Genomic DNA, 19,082 nt, shown 5'->3' on the forward strand with positions numbered 1-19,082 from the left:
AGCAGAAGGAGCTAGCCAACGAGAATGTGTGGGTGGAGTCTGCAAAGGAAGAAGAAAAAAGTATCCTCTAGGCTAGGTTATCTCACAGAACTGTGTATTTCTTGTCTCTTGGTCCATTTAACAGAAGGGTAACATTTCATAATCCATGAACAAACTTAACACACAATTTTCATACTGGTGATTTTTAAAATCACCAATCCTTGTAGAATGCTGTTTACGTACCATTTTGAACTTAACTCGATATTAACCTTTTCTTTTACAAAGGAGTCAGCAGGATGTAAATTTCAGATAGAGAGTGATTCTTGTCCTACCCAGTTATTTTATTTTTCCTTAGGGGTTTCCCTTGAGCATGTGGCTTGTCTTGTTCACCACAGCATTCCCAATGCTGAGAACAATGCCTGGGACATAGTAGGTTCTCAGTAAATACTTGTCATATGAGTCAATTATTAAAGCAAACAAATGAAAATTTTGTAGTTTTACGTTTTTATAAATTTGTTCATAGCATTCCTGGCACTCCATACATCAATGGCAGAGGTCACAAACCATCTCTAGTAATGTTCAACACAATTGCCTCAAAATTCTTTTATTGGATTGTTTTTATTGAGGGTGTGTTAAGTCAAAAGTACAGTAATAAGTGTTATGCCCAGAATTCGTGATCCCCAAAGACCACCAGGGAGCCGAGTCCAATGCAAAAGCAAAAGAGCCTTTATTCGAGCTAGCTCGAGCTCAATCCCCTACCTGCACCGAGGCAGCAGTGAGATACCAGGGAGAGCGAGTTTCAAAAGCACAAAGGTTTTATAGGGGTCTAGGGGCAGCCGATTGGCTGGGGAAGGGTCGTGGCCTCGGCCGATTGGCTGGGGAAGGGTCAGAGTCCTGTTACGCAGGTCGCTGGGCGTGTTTTGATCAGGAAGTTTGAATGGGTGAGCGGGAGGTTACTCAAGGGGAGGAGGCGCGATCTGAGGTTTCTGCGATTTTCCCGGAAGAGGGGTCATGTCGGGGACATAGTCACTCAAGGTGGAGGACACAGAACAAGATGGAGTCGGCCGGTGTAGGCCTGCCCTTTCAATAAGAATTGATTTGTAGTTTATTTCACACTCTATCCCTTACTAAGTTCAAAAATATACTTTGAAATGTCATGGAAATTGAGTTTGGTTAGTACATTATGCTTTATTGAGGCCAATTTTGAAAGGAGAACTTCCAAGAAACATGGACAGCATTGGAAAAATAAAAATTTTATTTATTGGAAAATGAACAGCATTCAAAAATGTTCTACCAGAAAAGGATTCTTTTAAAGAAAAAATTGTCTAAATTTTCAGAAAAGATACGACTAGCACGGACGGTGGCATCCCATATTAGTGTTGCATAGTCAATCCCTTTGTGTCAGACAAGGTGTGAGGGTCATGTTGAAGGGAAGGGGGGTTGAAGGATTTTGGTGTGGTGAGTGACTTAACCCTGGGGTTCAGCCCCAGGCCAGGAGCTGAGGTGGGTACTAGAAAAACAGGAAGTAGAGAGCTGGGGTGGGGATGAGGTGGGGTGGGGGTATGAATGGCTTGTAGACATACAGCAGCACAGGAGGGGGGATGCCCAAACTAACCAACGCTTAGGAAGCACTTAGAATATGCGAGGTCTTATTCTGTATGCCTTTCATACATCATGCTATTTAATTTTGCAACAATTCTGAGAGCACAAAATGTTCTGTGCTCATTTTGTTGTGGCTATGAGAGGCTTCCCTCTGTACATGCACCTCTAAAGTAACTAGGTGATGTCCTTTAGTTTTTCTTTTCCCTGTAAGTCTGTGCTTCCTTTGCTTTTCGGTTCCATTCTGTGCCCTACACCATGCGAGACAGATTTGCCCTGAGGATCTCCTGTGCCCACGGACCCTCCTCCCCAGGATCCAGCGGCGGGAGGATTGGCAGAAATCATGTCGGGAAGAGCTGTCTCCATGTACACCTCAGTGAGTAACTGGGCCTTCTGGTCGCCATTAATATGTTTACTTTCCGGTTTCTGAAATTAGGAAACTGGGAAGCCAGGCTGCATAGATGTGCCCCTGTGGACCTGGGGTTGCTGTTCATTCCTCTCCTTAAGGACCACTCTGATTCTGATTTTCTGCGTGTAAATAAACATCCATTTCTAGCTGGCCTTTTTAAAAAAAATCAGCCACCAGAAGTCTAAGTAGTTCAAGTTTAGAAGTGCAGGTTGACCATAGACCGCACCCAGTGTTAACTTTAATGATCTCACTTAACTGTGCGTGAGTGTTGAGTCCTGAGAGGTTCCTTGAACCATCCAAGACTTAAAGGAAGTTGCTCCTGACTTCTGGTCTGGTGCACTATTTACTATAGCACATTGGAAAACCAGTTCAAGTCAGCAGAGTCGTCTTCACAGGCAAAAGACAAGCCATTTTTTTTTAATGAGTATTTTTTATTTGTTTGTGTATTTATTTTGAGAGAGACAGTGTTGGGGGGGGCAGAGAGAAAGGGAGAAAGAAAATCCCCAACAGTCTCCATACTGGCACTGCCAGCTGTGGGGCCAGTGGTGGGTTTGAACCCACAAACCTTGAGATCATGATCTGAGCCGAAACCGAGTTGGACACTTAACCAACTGAGCCACCCAGGCGCCCCATAAGTATTTTTTTAATGTTTATTTATTTTGAGGGAGAGAGAGAGAAACAGTGCAAGCAGGGGAGGGACAGAGAGAGAGGGAGAGAGAGAGAAAAAATCCCAAGCAGCCTCCCCACTGCCTGTGCAGAGACAGAAGCAGAGTTCAAATTCAGAACCCCGTGAGATGATGACCTGAGCCAAAAGCAAGCGTTGGATGCCTAACCAACTGAGCCATCCAGGCACCCCAAAAGACATTCTTAAAAAAATTCTCCTACACCCATTTCATTGTCTCTTCAAATTTATACCTGTTATTTCAAAACTGTATTATAGAGGAATCCACTTCAGTGACCCTGTGGCCTAATCTAAACACACTGAATGAATTAGACTACTTCTTTCGGGTAAGTCCCTTATATTTCATTCTTTGTTTTAACAAAAGTCACAATACACCCCCTCCCATCACCATTTTAATAGCCTCAATTAGGTACTTCATGCGAAAGATGAAAATAAATATCTGAGATGAATTCTTTTCAGATTGCTCTTCCGCTCTTTTCTGGAATGAGGGAAGAAAACGTAAGCTACCCTTAGGGCATTAGGGGTTAAAGGGCAAGACAAGAGTTTGGAAATGTCCTATTGTCAAAGACTATGATGATAGCCTGAGTAGATTTCTAGAACCTGAAACTAGCTTGCTTCTCCGTCCTCTGGAAGGCTTCATGCTAGAGATCATGATGTCACTAATAGGATGAGGTGTGTTTATGAAATCATTGCTGGAAAAACACGAGGGTTAAAAAGTAGGGAAACAGAAGCATGTCAGCTATAGTCTCATGATGATGACCCAGGCTTATTTTACTAGCAAAGGTTCAATGACAAATTCTGTGGATATGGAAATAACAGAACAACTCATTATGTGTCATTCATGAACGAAACAGAGCATGGGACTAATGCATAGACTGTAAACCGTGTAGTGTTTGACATCACTTATGAGTTTAACTATATGGTCAGTATTATAATTTTGGCTCTGTGTATAATGGTATGGGATGGTTCATGTTCTCAGGAACTGAAATGCTGTAAGTGACGTGGTTGGCTTTTCAAACAGGTTTCTCCAAACATCCCAGAGGAGACAAACCAAATGAATTGGGACAGACAAGTTTCTCCTTTGTGGAGGGACTTCCTGGGTTTAAGTCTGCAGTTGAAAAGAGGTGCAGGAAGGAGTCAGAATGCCCTGTCCTTGTTTTCTGGAGATCTGCAAGCATAGTGCTTTTATATTTTAATTTTCCAGGTTGAGGCCTGCCATAATTCACCTAGTTGAAGTACGATGCAAGCCAAACATAAATTGCATCCCATTCTTTTTCTTGTCTTACTGCAAACTCTGGTTTCGGTGGTAGGAAAGGAAGAGAGAAATCTCCAGTAGATGTCCAGGAGTCCGCTTTAGGAGATCAGTTAGAAGAAGGTCGGTGGATGGCTTTAATTTGGGACAAGGGAGGGTCTTGGAGAACAGCAGGAGCTCACATTTAGTCAGCATCTAGGGCCTCAAGAGATCCGTTTTCTGTGTAACTTACCCTTGATTTTGTTATTATTATTATTCTGTAAACGGGATTCCCTTAATTAATTAATTAATCAATTAACGTCTTTAACTTCTGGTAATTTTGTTGCATCACTGCCATATTGGGTATGGAATTTCTAAAAACAAAAATAAGACCCCCCAAGAAAGGTGTGCCACAGATGAAAACCCTGTCTGAACGGCACTTGGATGTCTGCAGTAAATTTACTCCAGCAGAGGCCACCGAATCAACTCTCGGAACGACTTAGGCAGCCGTTCGCATAAAATCCGGGGCTCCAGCTCTTCTGGTGTCTGCGGGTCTGTGACTGACTTCCCAACAGCTGGCGGAGCAGGCAGCGCGCGGGGCGGAGTCGGGGCGCGGGAGCGCGCCCAGGTCCGCGCCCCCTTCCCGCGGCCCGGCGCGCCCCGGGAGTGAGTCTTTGTACAGTCAGGGCTTCTGCTGGGCAGGGCCAGCTGCTAATCCTCCAGGCGGCCACCGGCGCGGGAGGGGGGGGGGGGCGCATGGGGCATATAGGTGGCGTCCGCTGCTGAGAAACACCTAGCGCAGGTAAAAGGGTGGCGGCGAGAGGGAGTTCCCACCTGTTGCGCTCTTAAAGAAATGAAGACTTAAGAAAATCCCAAGGAGGAGCCGATCGGTGTCTTTCGGACGCGCCTGGAGCCCCACCCTGGGCCAGAGGAAAAGCCCCTTGAGTGCGAGGCAGGCGCTTCACCCAAAGCCAGAAAGGAAAGCGCCTCTCCCCGCGCGCCACCTCCTCCTGTGCCTCGCACTCCTCCTGCGCGGCCGGCCCTGCCTGACTCTCGCCGCGGCCTTTGGCCCCGCCGAGCCCGCTCGCCCCGGCCTCCCGGTGCAGCGCGGGTGACCTGTCCCCGAGTATTCCCATGGCGTCAGACCGCCCCACTCGCTCCCGGAGCGGAGCCCTCTGCCGGCAACTGCTGCTGACCCTCACGGTGAGTGGCCGCTCGGCTGCCGGCTCCCGCGAGAGGGCTCCTCCCGATGGGGGGGGGGGGGCGCTGGAAGCAGCGGTGCGTGGGGGTGGCGGGCAAAGCGGGGGTTAATGGGGCGCCGGCTGGTTGAACAAATGGAGCTGTTGGAATAGGGGAAGGTTGCCAGAAAGAGGCTGGCGACCTGGGCGCCGCGATCCCCGAGGGGAGGAGTAGTGTTGGCGGTAGATGTACTCAGCGCAGGCAGAGAGAGACGCAGGCGTGAGCTGCAAACGCCTTTCCAAAACCGTGGCCTCTGGGTACGAGCGGGGAGCGCTGCTCCTCCCGGTCTCTGCAATTCCCCGGGAAGGTACGGTCCACTTCTGCCCCGGTGCCCGGTTCCGGCCACGGCTGGGGCGAGCGCTGGGCGGACCGGACGGAAAGTGCGCGCCCTTGGGTCACAGAGTGCGCTCCTTTGCGGGGGTTGCTCTGAGTCTCTCTGAGCGTGTGTGTGTTGGGGGAGGGGGTGGGGGCCATCGGGAGAGAGAGTAGGGGAGTGGTCTCGACCCTCTGCACCCGGAAACGGTAGATGGGCGGGCCTTAGGAGACCCTTTGTATAGTTCCCTTTGCGTGTCTCCGAGTGCGGTTGCCAGCCCCTTAGTCTTTAGGGAAATATTCGCCCGGATCTCTTTCCCCAGAGGCATCTGGATTCCTCTACTCTAACTTCTTTCCCACTTTAAAGAACTGTAGCAACGACCCCACCCACCTAACCCTGGGAGCGAAAGGGGGTGGCCTTATTTGGGGAGGGACAGTAACCCTCCCAGGCAGAAAAGACTGGGATCACATGCGGGGGGGGGGGGGGGGCGGGGGGGATGGGTGGCAGATGCTTCAGGAATTTAGTGCGAGTGGACAGCCCCTGGGAGAGTTTGGGATCGGAGGTTTCCCAGATTGGGTTCCTAAATCCTCTACAAGGAGAAAAATTAAACAGACCAGGTGCCAAAGAGTACTCAACTCAGTAGTGTGGTTTCACGTTGAGCCCCAGGCATTGGAGCTCAAGTCCTCTGAAGGACAAGGGGACAAACCTGGAGAACAGGCAGCAGGAAGATTTCTTCTGGGAGTGCTGGAACTGGGGGGCTGAAATTTTCGGATAATTTCGCTTCTCAGTCGCTCTTAGCTTGCAGTGAATTCCTTAAAATTTTAGGTCGTGAAATTGTAGTTGTACTATCATTACAATGTCTTTCCCTAGGAATTCTATGGACTTTAAAACCCTTAATTAAATTCCCAGGGCACATTAGTATCATAGAAAGGGCCAGGTGCACAGCAGTTAATATTTTACTGTTGAGAAAACCAAGAATGGAATAAATAACGGTTGCAAAATATGTAGTTGATGACAAAGAAATACTTTCGGTTAGATCCCTAATAAAGTTGCCACTTTTTAAACCACTGGCCATTTTCTTTGAAGGAAAAAGGGTGATTAAGCATGGATGATAATAGGCCTGGGCAATAAATAGCGTTGCTTTACATATGCTTACACGCAAGTCTTTCTCTGTGTGATCTCAGATCCTTTCTAGAAGAACGTCGATAAACTGAATAAATTAAAGGTGAATAATCCTCATTCCTTGGCTTTTCTTAGTTTCAAAGCTGGATAGGCCAGAAGTGGGGTAGATAGGAAAAAAAGTGCTGGCTCTGACTCACCCCTCATCCTGCTGCATTCTAGCTGGAAGACCTCGTCTGATGCTCATATGCATGTATCTGTACAAAGTCCTGCCTGCTTCAGATGGTTCTTGTGGTGGTGAGCCTCAAGTGTGATAGATGTTCAAAGAGCATCTGAGTAGAAGATATTATTAAATAAAAAGGAGTAATTCCTCTTCACTGGGGGAACGCCCTTTACATTTCCTCCTGTTCTTGTACCCAACTAATCCTTCACCATTCTAAACATCAGCTTCTCTCCACTTCCTAATATTGCCTCACCTTGCACACGTCTTAATCACTCGAACTCTGGTTTCTACCTAAACACCTAAGGAGGCTGCTTTATCTCTGAGGTCATAAGGGATCCCCACTGCTAAATATAAACCATTCCTTATACAATTCCACCTTGTAGATTGTGTCTTTATTGAAATTCACTCCTTTTTTCTTTTGACCTTCCTGACCACTCATAATCATGCTCCCTATTACAGGTCCTGTCTGTGAAATACACAGGTGTCTACTTGTATTAAATTTATTTTGTTAGTTGGGATGTCTTCATTGAACAGTAAGTCTTTATATCTCCCTAGTATGATGTATGACACAGCATTTATTATCTTCTCAGACAATGTTGCTTTTCTTCTCGTGTCATGTATTTCAGTGAATGACACTGCTATACACCTTATTGCTCAGGTAGGAAGTCTGGAAGCTGTTTTTCCTTCTTCACTGTTCCCCTGCCCAAATCCATCATTAACTCCCGTTAAGTCTATCTTCAGAAATATCTTATGGATATCTCTGCTTCTCTCCAACACTCCTGCTATTACTTTTTGCTATTATAAATAATGTCACAGTGAATAGACTTGTGTGCATATGTCACTTCATGTATTGGCAGGTATGTGCATAGAATAGATTACCAGAAATGGGATGCCCAGACAAAAGTATAGATGACTGTATTCTTTTGGTATATATTACCAGCTCCTTCTCACCCCCATGAAGGTTGTATATTCACTAGACAGAAAGAAATTTTATGATGGATAGCATATCCCACCATTGAGGATATATATATACATATACACACACCATATATATATATATACCATATATATATAATATATATATATATATGGTATATATATATATAGAATTGTACATGTGTATATATATGTATATATATGTACAATACTATAGTATATTATAGTATAGTACTATAGTATGTACAATATGCTATATTATATATTATATAGCATGTCATACTATACTCTGTTATATTATACCATGTATATATAGTATGAGACTACTTGATCAGGCAGTCATTTGGCAAAAGGTAAAGTTGAACCCATACCTCATGCAGAACACCACAGAAAAGTCCAAACAGATGAAAGATTTAAATGCACCATATGATACAATACAGATATTAGAAGAAAACATCGTGAATTCCTATTTAAATTCGGGGTTAAGGGGGCGCCTGGGTGGCTCAGTCGGTTGAGCGTCCGACTTCAGCTCAGGTCACGATCTCGCGGTCCGTGAGTTCGAGCCCCGCGTCGGGCTCCGGGCTGATGGCTCAGAGCCTGGAGCCTGCTTCTGATTCTGTGTCTGCCTCTCTCTCTGCCCCAACCCCGTTCATGTTCTGTCTCTCTCTGTCTCAAAAATAAATAAATGTTAAAAAATAAAAATAAAAAAAATAAATTTGGGGTCAAGAAGACTTTCTATGATTCACATGGCTTAAATTTCAAAAGCCACTTATTAATATTGAGAAAACCAATTATATTCAATTATGATCATTAATATAAATATATTATAAATGTTATAAATAATATAAATCAATTATATTAAGACACACATACATAAACACTTGTCTGTGGCAAAAAAAACTGAACCAAACAAAAACATTATAAGCAAAGTCAAAGGTAACTCATAAATTGTAAAAAAAAAATTTTGCAGATCATATTTTAAAAGTCTAATCTACTAATATATAAAGAGCTCTTATAAATCAAGTAGTCCAACATGAACATGGACATGGAAAACTCCCATAAAGTAATAAAAATGGCCCATAAAAATATTTCACCCTCGCTCATAATAAGAAAAGATGAATTTAAATTTCATTGACATGTCATTCCCATTTGGCAAGCATCCAAAAGTTTGACAATACAGGGTAGGCAAGAATGTGGAGAAATAAGAACTCTCATAAATTATTGGTGAGTGTAACAAAGTTACAACATTTATGGACTGTATAGAGTTACAAAAAACACGAATAGAAACTTTTACTTTTTCCTTTCTGATTTGTATGCATCTGTTTCTGCTATTCATATGCAATATTGCGGTTTTAATTATTGAGACTTCATAGAATTTTAAATATCTGCTAGGGCTAATATCCTTTCATTGCTTTTCTTTTTCATAATTTTCCTGTCTTTTCTTAATTATTTATTTTTACTTAAGACTTTTTAAATCAGCTTGTCTAGTTCCAGAAAAAAATACTGTTAAGGTTTATATTGGGATCATGAAATTTATAATTTAACTTAGTGAAAATTGATATATTTATGTTGATTTTTTTTCTATCTAAAATAATATCTTTCTTTTTGTGTGAGTCTACTTTTGTGTCTTTCAGAAATCTTTTCAGATTTTTCTCAAATAGACTTTATATCTTTCTTGTTAAGTTTACTCCTTGGCATCCTAACTTTTTATTGCTTTTGAAAATAATTTCTTGGGGCGCCTGGGTGGCTCAGTCGGTTGAGCATCCGGCTTCAGCTCAGGTCACAATCTCGAAGTCTGTGGGTTCGAGCCCCGCGTCGCGTTATGTGCTGACAACTCAGGGCCTGGAGCCTGCCTCAGGTTCTGTGTCTCCTCTCTGTGTTCCTCCCCTGCTCATGCTCTTTCTTTCTCTCAAAAATAAATAAAGATTAAAATTTTTTTTTTTTTATAAATGTATCCATCATTTTTAGTTTGGGCATGGTGGGTTGTTTTTTTTTGTTTTTTGTTTTTTGTTTTTTTTTTCTCCTTCCTGAATGACCTAGCTGCCATTATTGGAAATGAAAATCATTTCCCTGATCCATTCTCCACACTGCTCAGACTCACCTTATTCCAATAGGAAGCTGCTTATGTAATTTATCTGCTTAAAACAAACATTTGGTTTCTTATTATCTTTAGGAAAAAAAGATCTACATATGTTGTTAACACTGTTCAGAATCTATCCCAAACCTACTTCTGTGAATCCAGTTTAAACTTTGTCCCTCTTGTAGCATCAGCCTTTCGAGATTTTGTTTTCAGATCTGTGTCATCTCTGGGTTTCACATATGCTTGTTTCTGTGTTTGGGACATATAAGCTCTGCCTCCTCTTGACATGGCTCATGTACAGCCACTCTTTAGGTGACCTCACCTGGCTTCCACACAAGGCCATCGTATAGCAACTGTACCTCCCTAGCAGAGCATTTATCCTACTTTACTGAAATTATGACTATGTCTTACCCTTGAACTGAATGTTTCACGAGGATCATGTTTACTGCTCTGTGTCTGGTACATAGAAGACATTAGGTAAATATTGGTTAAATGCATGAATGAATGGATGAATACTGTTCCCTAAAGTATTATCTTAATCTAGCCGTATCTCATCTTCTCTGCTGTTTTTACTTTAGTCCAAGTCACCATCCTCCCTCTCTTGGATTTCTACTGGAACCTCCCAACTGGTGTCCTTGTTTCCACTCTTGCTGCTCTACAGTCTGTTCTCACAGGGCCACCAGAATGAGTCTATGTAAATGCTCGCCACCTGATGCTACTCCACAACTTCTTCTTCTTCTTCTTCTTCTTCTTCTTCTTCTTCTTCTTTTCTTTAATTTTCTAAAATGTTTGTTAGCTTTTGAGAGATTGAGAGAGTGTGAGCGCCGGAAAGGCAGAGAGAGAGGGAGACACAGAATCTGAAGCAGGCTTGAGGGTCTGAGCTGTCAGCACAGAGCCCGACGCTGGGCTCGAACTCATGAACCATGTGATCATGACCTGAGCCGAAGTCAGACACTTAACCAACTGAGCCACCCAGGCGCCCCTCTCCACGGTTTCTAAACCTATGGGTGCTTCTCTTTGCACTCAGAATAAAGTCGAGAAGTTTTAGACTTCTACTTTGAGACTCTATGTGATCTACCCATGATTGTCACTTCAATGCCTATGGTATCACTCTTCCCTCACTGTGCTATACTACCATGACCACCATTTTGATCCTCTCGTACACCAGGCAAAATCCTTTCCCAGGGTTTTGTTCTGTTTTTTTTCTCCACCTGGAAGACTCTTCCCCAGTTGATGAACTGGTTTGCTTCCTCATTTCATTCAGGCTTCTGGTCTTCCCTTTGTCACCTTTTCTCTCTGCTTTATTTTTCTCACAACATTTATCTCTTGGCATTATGCGACCTTTTTGCATTGTGACTTTGGCATTATATGACCTTTGTGTATTTATTTTTTTGTCTCTCATTATAAGATAATCTCCATGGGGTCAAAGACTTTGCCTTGTTCATTGCTGAACACTACCTAGTAAGCAACCTGTAAAGGTTGGTTGAATGAATAAGTAGAAGCATGCTTTCAACCACCCTGAGCTGGACTCTTCGCTTTCTCATTCCACTCCTGTTCTCTCTAGAGGATGTGGCCAGTGAACATTCTTCTCATCTTTTAATTTCCAATCCATCCCTAATTTCCAAATGAAATGTAATCCCAGCCTTGCCTAATCCTTCCTATATAATTTGAGTTGGATAATTAAATATGTCTTGGCATATGTAGTGGAAATAAAAATGTGTATTAGAAATAAACATCCAGATTTTGATTATTTTCATTTATGTTTATAGCCTTTGTAAATACAGTGTCAGTGCTCGTCAGCAGTCTTGCTTTTGTCAAAAGCTTTGCAAAATTGTAGAAAAAATTGTGAATCTTTCAGAAGTGTGTATTATAAAGTTTTAGAACAGAATTAAATTTCAGTGTGTTCAAATATATGTTGTATTGGAAATGGTTACCATAAATCACTAACTCATTTCAAAAATCTTAAGTGATCTATTTTGTAAAATGACCTTAATGGTCATTTATGAGAAGATGTGCCTTCAACATAAATATGTATTTCAAAGTTACGTGCTTGTTTGTGTGAGGTCATAGATAAATCATCTCTACATTGCTCCGTGAAAATGAGTTGATGCTTCTCTTTAAAGCATTGGGTTTTCAGGGGCTCCTGGGTGGCTCAGTCGGCTAAGTGTCCAACTTTGGCCCAGGTCATGATCTCGCAGTTCGTGGATTCAAGCCCCGCTTTGGACTCTGTGCTGACAGCTCGGAACCTGGAGCCTGCTTCTGATTCTGTCTCCCTCTCTCTCTGCCCCTCCCCTACTCGCGCTGTTTGTCTCTCTCTCTCTCTCAAAAATAAATAAACATTAAAAAAATTTTAAAGCATTGGGTTTTTGTTTAGGATATTATTGATTTGATATCGTAGCTCATGTGCAATTGACAATTAACTGAAATACTTTGCTGGCTCTGTAATTTTTTTTTTCTCTCTTTCCTAATCACATACCTGTGCTGCCTTCCTAAGTTTTTAGTGCTCACATTGGTTGCCATTAATTCCTCGATTACTCACTAAATTAATCAGTGAAGTTACTATTAACTCCTTTTGCAGAATAGGAAAAATAGCCCGAGAGGGTAAGGAATTATTAGACTTTACATGCTTTGTGAAGGAGGGAGCCATGACTCTTGGTCTATTGTTTTATTCTTCTTCTCCATACAATTTTGTTCTGATTTTACTGCAGTGTATGTTTTTAAATTTTATTTTGCAAGTTGTATAAACTAATTTATAATTATACCAATTTATAATTTATATAAACTATGTACACATTAAAAGGATCTTTCTTTAACGTGTAATATTGATTTGGTATTTTAGATCTTAACATTTGCCTGTGATGCCTGCAAAAAAGTCACGCTACATGTTCCCTCCAAACTAGATGCTGGAAAATTTGTTGGTAGAGGTAAGAAACTGCAAAAATGTGAATAAATCCTAATTTGGTACGATCTTGTAAAATTAGTGTAATTTTTAGAAGGATAACTGTATTGGAATTAATGGTTAAAATGATATTTTATCATCTGTAATACATATGTACATATGATGTCATTCCAATAAAAGAGATACTGTCCTTTCTTGACAAACATGATGATATGAGTAGATAAAAAGGTTTAGTTTGAGTAATAATTATTAATATTTATCCTAGATGAAAGGTATGGCATATAATATACTTCTGTGAAATTGAGAAATAGCATTGGAACTGTTTCTTGAGTTTAAAGGTATTGTTTTTGTATTTTAATCCTCAGATATTTTGGCATCTTACTGATACTTATTTCCACATATTGTTTTTTGTCAATTAATTTTTTTCACATAACTCAAATGTGCAAGGAAGGAGCAGACCAGTGAGAACACAGAATATCATGACTCTTTAACAACAGATGCAAAGAGTTAAGAAATATTTTAATCTAATAGCTGCCGACTAATTCTCTAGATTCTGTTTAAGTTCAGTTCTCTCATGTGTTACTCTATAGCTAATTTCAGTTAATAAAGAAAAACTTTTTTGCGTGTTGGTTTACATATTCAAACATTAGAACTCACATGCCCTTATTTCAGGACAAATGTCTCTTTTTTAGAAGGATATAAAGTAGGTATTAGAGGGGCGCCTGGGTGGCACAGTCGGTTAAGCGTCCGACTTCAGCCAGGTCACGTCTCGCGGTCCGTGAGTTCGAGCCCCGCGTCGGGCTCTGGGCTGATGGCTCAGAGCCTGGAGCCTGTTTCCGATTCTGTGTCTCCCTCTCTCTCTCTGCCCCTCCCCTGTTCATGCTCTGTCTCTCTCTGTCCCAAAAATAAATAAACGTTGAAAAAAAAATAAAAAAAAAATAAAGTAGGTATTAGAAGTGATATCTGTGTTGATGCACAACTTAATTCACCATATGGTTTCATATGTACTTTTAAAAATGCAACATTTACAAGTGTCAGTGTAATTAATTTTAAGTTTTTGGCTTCCCGCCCCCAAAAGCATAGATTACTGTTAAACCTATGTATTATTTTGTTTTACCTTACAAATGATTGTTCTGTGTATTTTCCACAGTTAACCTGAAGGAGTGCTTTCAATCTGCAAATCTAATTCATTCAAGTGATCCTGACTTCCAAATTTTAGAAGATGGTTCAGTCTATACAACAAATGCTATTCTTTTGTCCTCAGAGGAGAGGAAGTTTACCATATTACTTTCCAACACTGACAACCAAGAGGAAGAGAAAATACTTGTCCTTTTACAGCATCAAACAAAGGTATACCAAACTATAAACATGCAGCATAATGAATTGGTTTCTGCAGGTGTAACATTACCAGGGAAGATGTGGAATCAGAAACAATGTGGGATGGTTTTGCTTGATGAAAAATGAAAACCATCATACAACTTAACAGTGTTCAAGTGGCGGAAACGGGTTTTGCCATATCAGTTATTCCAGGTTATAATTACTTTTTATTTGGGACATAAAAGGAGAAATTGGGCTACTGCAGCATGAGAAGTTGAAATCAGACACAGAGAAGCCTATCTTGATCTTTCTTGTAGAGTCGATTTCCAAAACAAGTTTTAAAACTCTGTTTCTGGAGGTCTTATGTATCTTGGCATAATTTGTACTCTTAAAAAGTAGATGACTGTTTTAGGTTGAGGTTCAGACCTCATATGAACTTATTGTATTATGACACCAAAGATCCAAATGACTTCTGTTCAGCCACTGGCCATTATTCACTACAGCGGTTTGAGAGTTATCACCACTGTTCTCTCCTCCTTCTGACACAGATCTCTCTGTTGGTCCCTGGCTCTTCCTAGTTGCTGGTGAGTGGAAGGTACATCTGCTAGATTTAGGAGATCACTCACTTCATTCATTTTCCTTGAATCTCTCTCCTCCCATCGTTTTGCATGGCAATATGGCAATGGTAACGTAGTCAATTTTATTTTTGTCTTTGTAATTTTGTTTCTAGGCTTCCCGTTCCATCTCTCTTTCTTCCATATTCTCACCAAGTTATTTCCTCAAGAGGATTGATGTGATAACAGTTAGGACCATGATTTCTTTGTTATCTTTTGGCTGTGTTGACATTTAGTTTGGTTTTCAAGCACTACCATGGGCTTACACCTTCCCAGCTCCCCATGAAAGGAGATGTGTCAGAGTTCCAATGTTTGAGAGTATATTATTCATTGGCTTTATTATTTTTTTCCTGTCTTCTAAATGTAGGTACTGAAGAAGAGGCATTCTAGAGAGAAAGTTCTAAGACGTGCCAAGAGAAGATGGGCTCCTATTCCTTGTTCAATGCAAGAGAATTCCTTGGGTCCTTTCCCACTTTTTCTTCAACAGGTACAATTTACTTTCCTTTCACTGTGAAAGTCTATGGCTTCCATTTTTTTTTAATTTGGCTAATGAGTATGCAGTTATTTCGAAAACAGTTGCATATGAATATATGAGTGAATGAAGATGTGTATTGTATGTTTCAATATATGGGTATAAATATATATCTTTACACCGTCATGCATTTTTTTGCAGTTTTAGTCATGCAAAGCCTTTTTATGAAATTGTGAAACTCATCTAGCACTCTCAAACACATGGTTCCTTAATGAATTTTCATGTTAGTAAGGGTATCACAGAGTGTAGTCTAGAAACCCCAAAACATCTTCCATTAAAGAAGATAAAATTACTGACAAGAAGACAAATGCCACGAAGGGGAAAAGACACATACATCCTCCTTGTTAATTGTTTATCCCCAAGTCCACTACTTAGATCAGACTATATCCACGTTTTCTGTCTCTTTATAACTTTTTATATCCCACCAACAAATTTAATGCAGCTGAAAGAAGAACATTTTAAAGTCGAGAAAGAAATCATTTAAAAATAATTATGTTAGTCATCCTGATATACAGTCAAGATCTTACTAAGAGTATCAAAACAACTTGGGAAAAAATTTGCTTTTTGGATCAAGTACCAGAATATCATACATGCCAGGATATTACATCATTTCTCTTCTCACCCATTCCTGCCACTCTTTCTCTTCAGCTCCTATAATAAAAAAGATGTTGACAAATAATGAAAACTAATTAAGGAAAGCATTTTCCGTGTTTTTGCCCTGCTCACAGTAACTTTAAACCTAGAGTCTCAAATCCTGTGTTGCATATAATAACAATTCACGCTTAAAAAATTGACAAAAGGGTAATTTTTCATGCTCAGAATACTTTGTTTTCTCAGACAGTTACAGTCTTAAATGTTTGGTCCACATAGGTACCATTTAGCCTTTAAAGTAGTCCTCAGGTATTCTGGAAATCTAAGATACTAAGATATTTTTCTTCTCATGCCTTGCTCTTGTAATTTCTGTTATTAGGTTTCCTTATTCTGTTACCTGTTTTTTATTTGTACATGATAATGAATTAAAGAGGGCAATTACTTATTGCAATTAAAATGGCAACATGATTGCATGAATGTATAGATGAAAGTTTTGCTGAAATAAAAATCTGTCTCTTATATATATAATATCTACTTTCTAGATTCAATCTGACACCGCACAAAACTACACTATATTCTATTCCATCAGAGGACCTGGGGTAGACCGAGAACCTATAAATTTATTTTATGTAGAGAGAGATACTGGAAACCTGTTTTGTACTCGTCCTGTGGATCGGGAGCAGTATGAATCTTTTGAGGTAAAGTCTGAAGGTTACATATTGTATTAGTAATTATTAAGCTTGGCTGCTTTATCTCTCATTCTCAATTCATTTACCCTCTTCTGTCCTCTGAGTTTGTCATCTAGGCTCTGGCAACATCCAATAGCAGAGACTTGAAACAAAAAAAACCTTTATAGAACAAAGAGCATTAGATTCTTAGATTGGGTCTTGGCATGATAGTTTTACTTTTCTTCTTTTTTTTTTCAAAAGAAAAAGGGAATACCACTCTGAAAAACAGTGATTCAGTTGGCATAAAAGGTCTGTGAACCTCTTTAGGCTACAGAGAGATATCATGGGAGGTCAGTGAACTTTGCAAGTTAGACGTCAGTATTTTTGCAACGAGAGAAGGTTAACTTATGGTGAATAGGTGAGGAGTGTGGACAGTGCTTAATCAAGATTATCCAGTCTTTCATCATCTGGTTAACTTCCCATGGTGGGAAGTTAATATGGGAGAATTTAACCTAATGTCGTATTGATTTCCCAACAGGACCTGGTCATTTTGCTTAACTCAGTTTTAATTATTTTACGTCTACTTTGGAGGAATTACTTATTCATCAGTAGACCAAATTAAGTGAATAGACTTGCAAACTTAGAATTAAATATTTATGTTTAGAATTGCTACAACATGGCCTCCTAAGTATCTGTGATGTTCTGCTTTTTCTGAAAGCTGTTATGAGAAAACTTGGAATTAGAATTCATATTATAAAAGTAAAAGAAATAAATTGTATTCCACACACAATGTATAGCCATGCATTTGCTTTATTTCTGACTTTCCTTTTTTAAATTTAAAAATTCGTAACTTAAAAATCTAAATATAACTACCAAATATAACTAAAATCCTAATTAGTAGAATATAAGATAATATTCTAGTTAACAGCACCTGGGGAATTTGGAGTCCTAAGAAACCAAAGTTAATGAAGATCCAGAAAGTTATATTTAAATTTTTTTTTTTAACGTTTATTTATTTTTTTGGGACAGAGAGAGACAGAGCATGAACGGGGGAGGGGCAGAGAGAGAGGGAGACACAGAATCAGAAACAGGCTCCAGGCTCTGAGCCATCAGCCCAGAGCCCGACGCGGGGCTCGAACTCTCGGACCGCGAGATCGTGACCTGGCTGAAGTCGGACGCTTAACCGACTGCGCCACCCAGGCGCCCCGAGAAAGTTATATTTAAAATCCGTGCACCTAAAACTTTCAAACAAAACAAAATAATAGAGAAATGAAAAGATATTCTAAGCTCGTACGTCGGAAGAACAAACATTATTAAAATATCTATACTATGCAAAGCAATCTATAGATTTAATGCAATCCGTATCAAAATACCAACAGCATTTTTCACAGAGCTAGAACAAACAATATTAAAATTTGTATAGAACCACAAAAGACCCTGAATAGCCAAAGCAGTCTTAAAAAAGAAAAACAAAGCTGGAGGCATGACAGTTCCAAACTCCAAGTTGTATTACAAAGCTGTACTAATCAAAACAGTATGGTACTGGCATAAAAAAAAAGACCCATAGATCAATGGAACAGGGCAGAAAACCCAGAAATATACCCACAATTTTATGGTCAGTTAATCTTTGACAAAGAAAGAATGAATATCCAAGGGAAAAAGACAGTCTTCTCAACAAATGGTGTTGGGAAAACTGGATAGCAACACGCAAAAGAATGAAACTGAACCACTTTCTTATACCATACACAAAAATAAATTCAAAATGGATTAAAGACCTAAATGTGAGATCTGAAACCATAATAATCCTAGAAGGGAGCACAGGCAGTAATTTCTCTTATATCAGCCATAGCAACTTTTTTCTAGATATGTCTCCTGAGGCAAGGGAAATAAAGCAAAAATAAACTATTGGAACCACATCAAAATAAAAAACTTCTGCACAGCAAAGGAAATAATCCACAAAACTAAAAGGCAACCTACCGAATGGGGGAAGATATTTTCAAATGACATATCTGATAAAGGGTTAGTATCCAAAATGTATAAAGAACTTATAAAACAACACCCAAAATACAAATAACTCCATTAAAAAAATGGGCAGAAAACATGAACAGACATTTCTCCAAAGAAGACATCCAGATGGCCAACAGACACATGAAAGGATGCTCAACATCGCTCATCAGCAGGGAAATGCATATCAAAACCACAATGATATATCACCTCACACCTGGCAGAATAGCTAAAATCAAAACACGAGAAAAAGCAAGTGTTGGCAAAGATGTGGAGAAAGGGGACTCCTCTGGCACTGTTGATGGGAATGCAAACTTGTGTGGCCACTGTTGGGGGGTTCCTCAAAAAGTTAAAAATAAAACTACCACACAATCCAGTGATTGTATTACTTGGCATTTACCCCCCAAATACAAAAGCACTAATTTAAAGGTATACAAGCACCCCTATGTTTATGGCAGCATTATTTACAATGCCCAAATTTGTGGAAGCAGCCCAAGTATCCACTGAATGGATAAAGAAGAGTGATATATACAATGAGATATTATTCAGCCATAAAAAAGAATGAAATCTTGCCATTTGCAATGACAAGGATGGAGCTAGCAAGTACTATACTAAGCAAAATAAGTCAGTCAGAGAAAGACAAATAC

General features: G+C 40.2%; 1 protein-coding gene across 2 annotated transcripts in view; it reads left to right on the plus strand.

Moving 5' to 3' along the window:
- The first annotated feature begins 4,580 nt into the window (after positions 1–4,580).
- DSC2 (desmocollin 2) overlaps positions 4,581–19,082 on the plus strand; it is a 36,182-nt gene continuing 21,680 nt past the window's right edge. For both annotated transcript variants that reach the window (XM_040479169.1, XM_040479170.1), the window contains exons 1-5: positions 4,581–5,103; positions 12,650–12,734; positions 13,860–14,059; positions 15,008–15,127; positions 16,306–16,461. In XM_040479169.1, coding sequence (XP_040335103.1) covers positions 5,035–5,103; positions 12,650–12,734; positions 13,860–14,059; positions 15,008–15,127; positions 16,306–16,461 — 630 coding nt within the window. In that variant the 5' untranslated portion in view covers positions 4,581–5,034. The remainder of the gene's footprint in view (positions 5,104–12,649; positions 12,735–13,859; positions 14,060–15,007; positions 15,128–16,305; positions 16,462–19,082) is intronic.

This window comes from Herpailurus yagouaroundi, unplaced genomic scaffold (assembly GCF_014898765.1).
Source record: "Herpailurus yagouaroundi ecotype Mexico unplaced genomic scaffold, PumYag 142, whole genome shotgun sequence".
Lineage (NCBI taxonomy): Eukaryota > Metazoa > Chordata > Mammalia > Carnivora > Felidae > Herpailurus > Herpailurus yagouaroundi.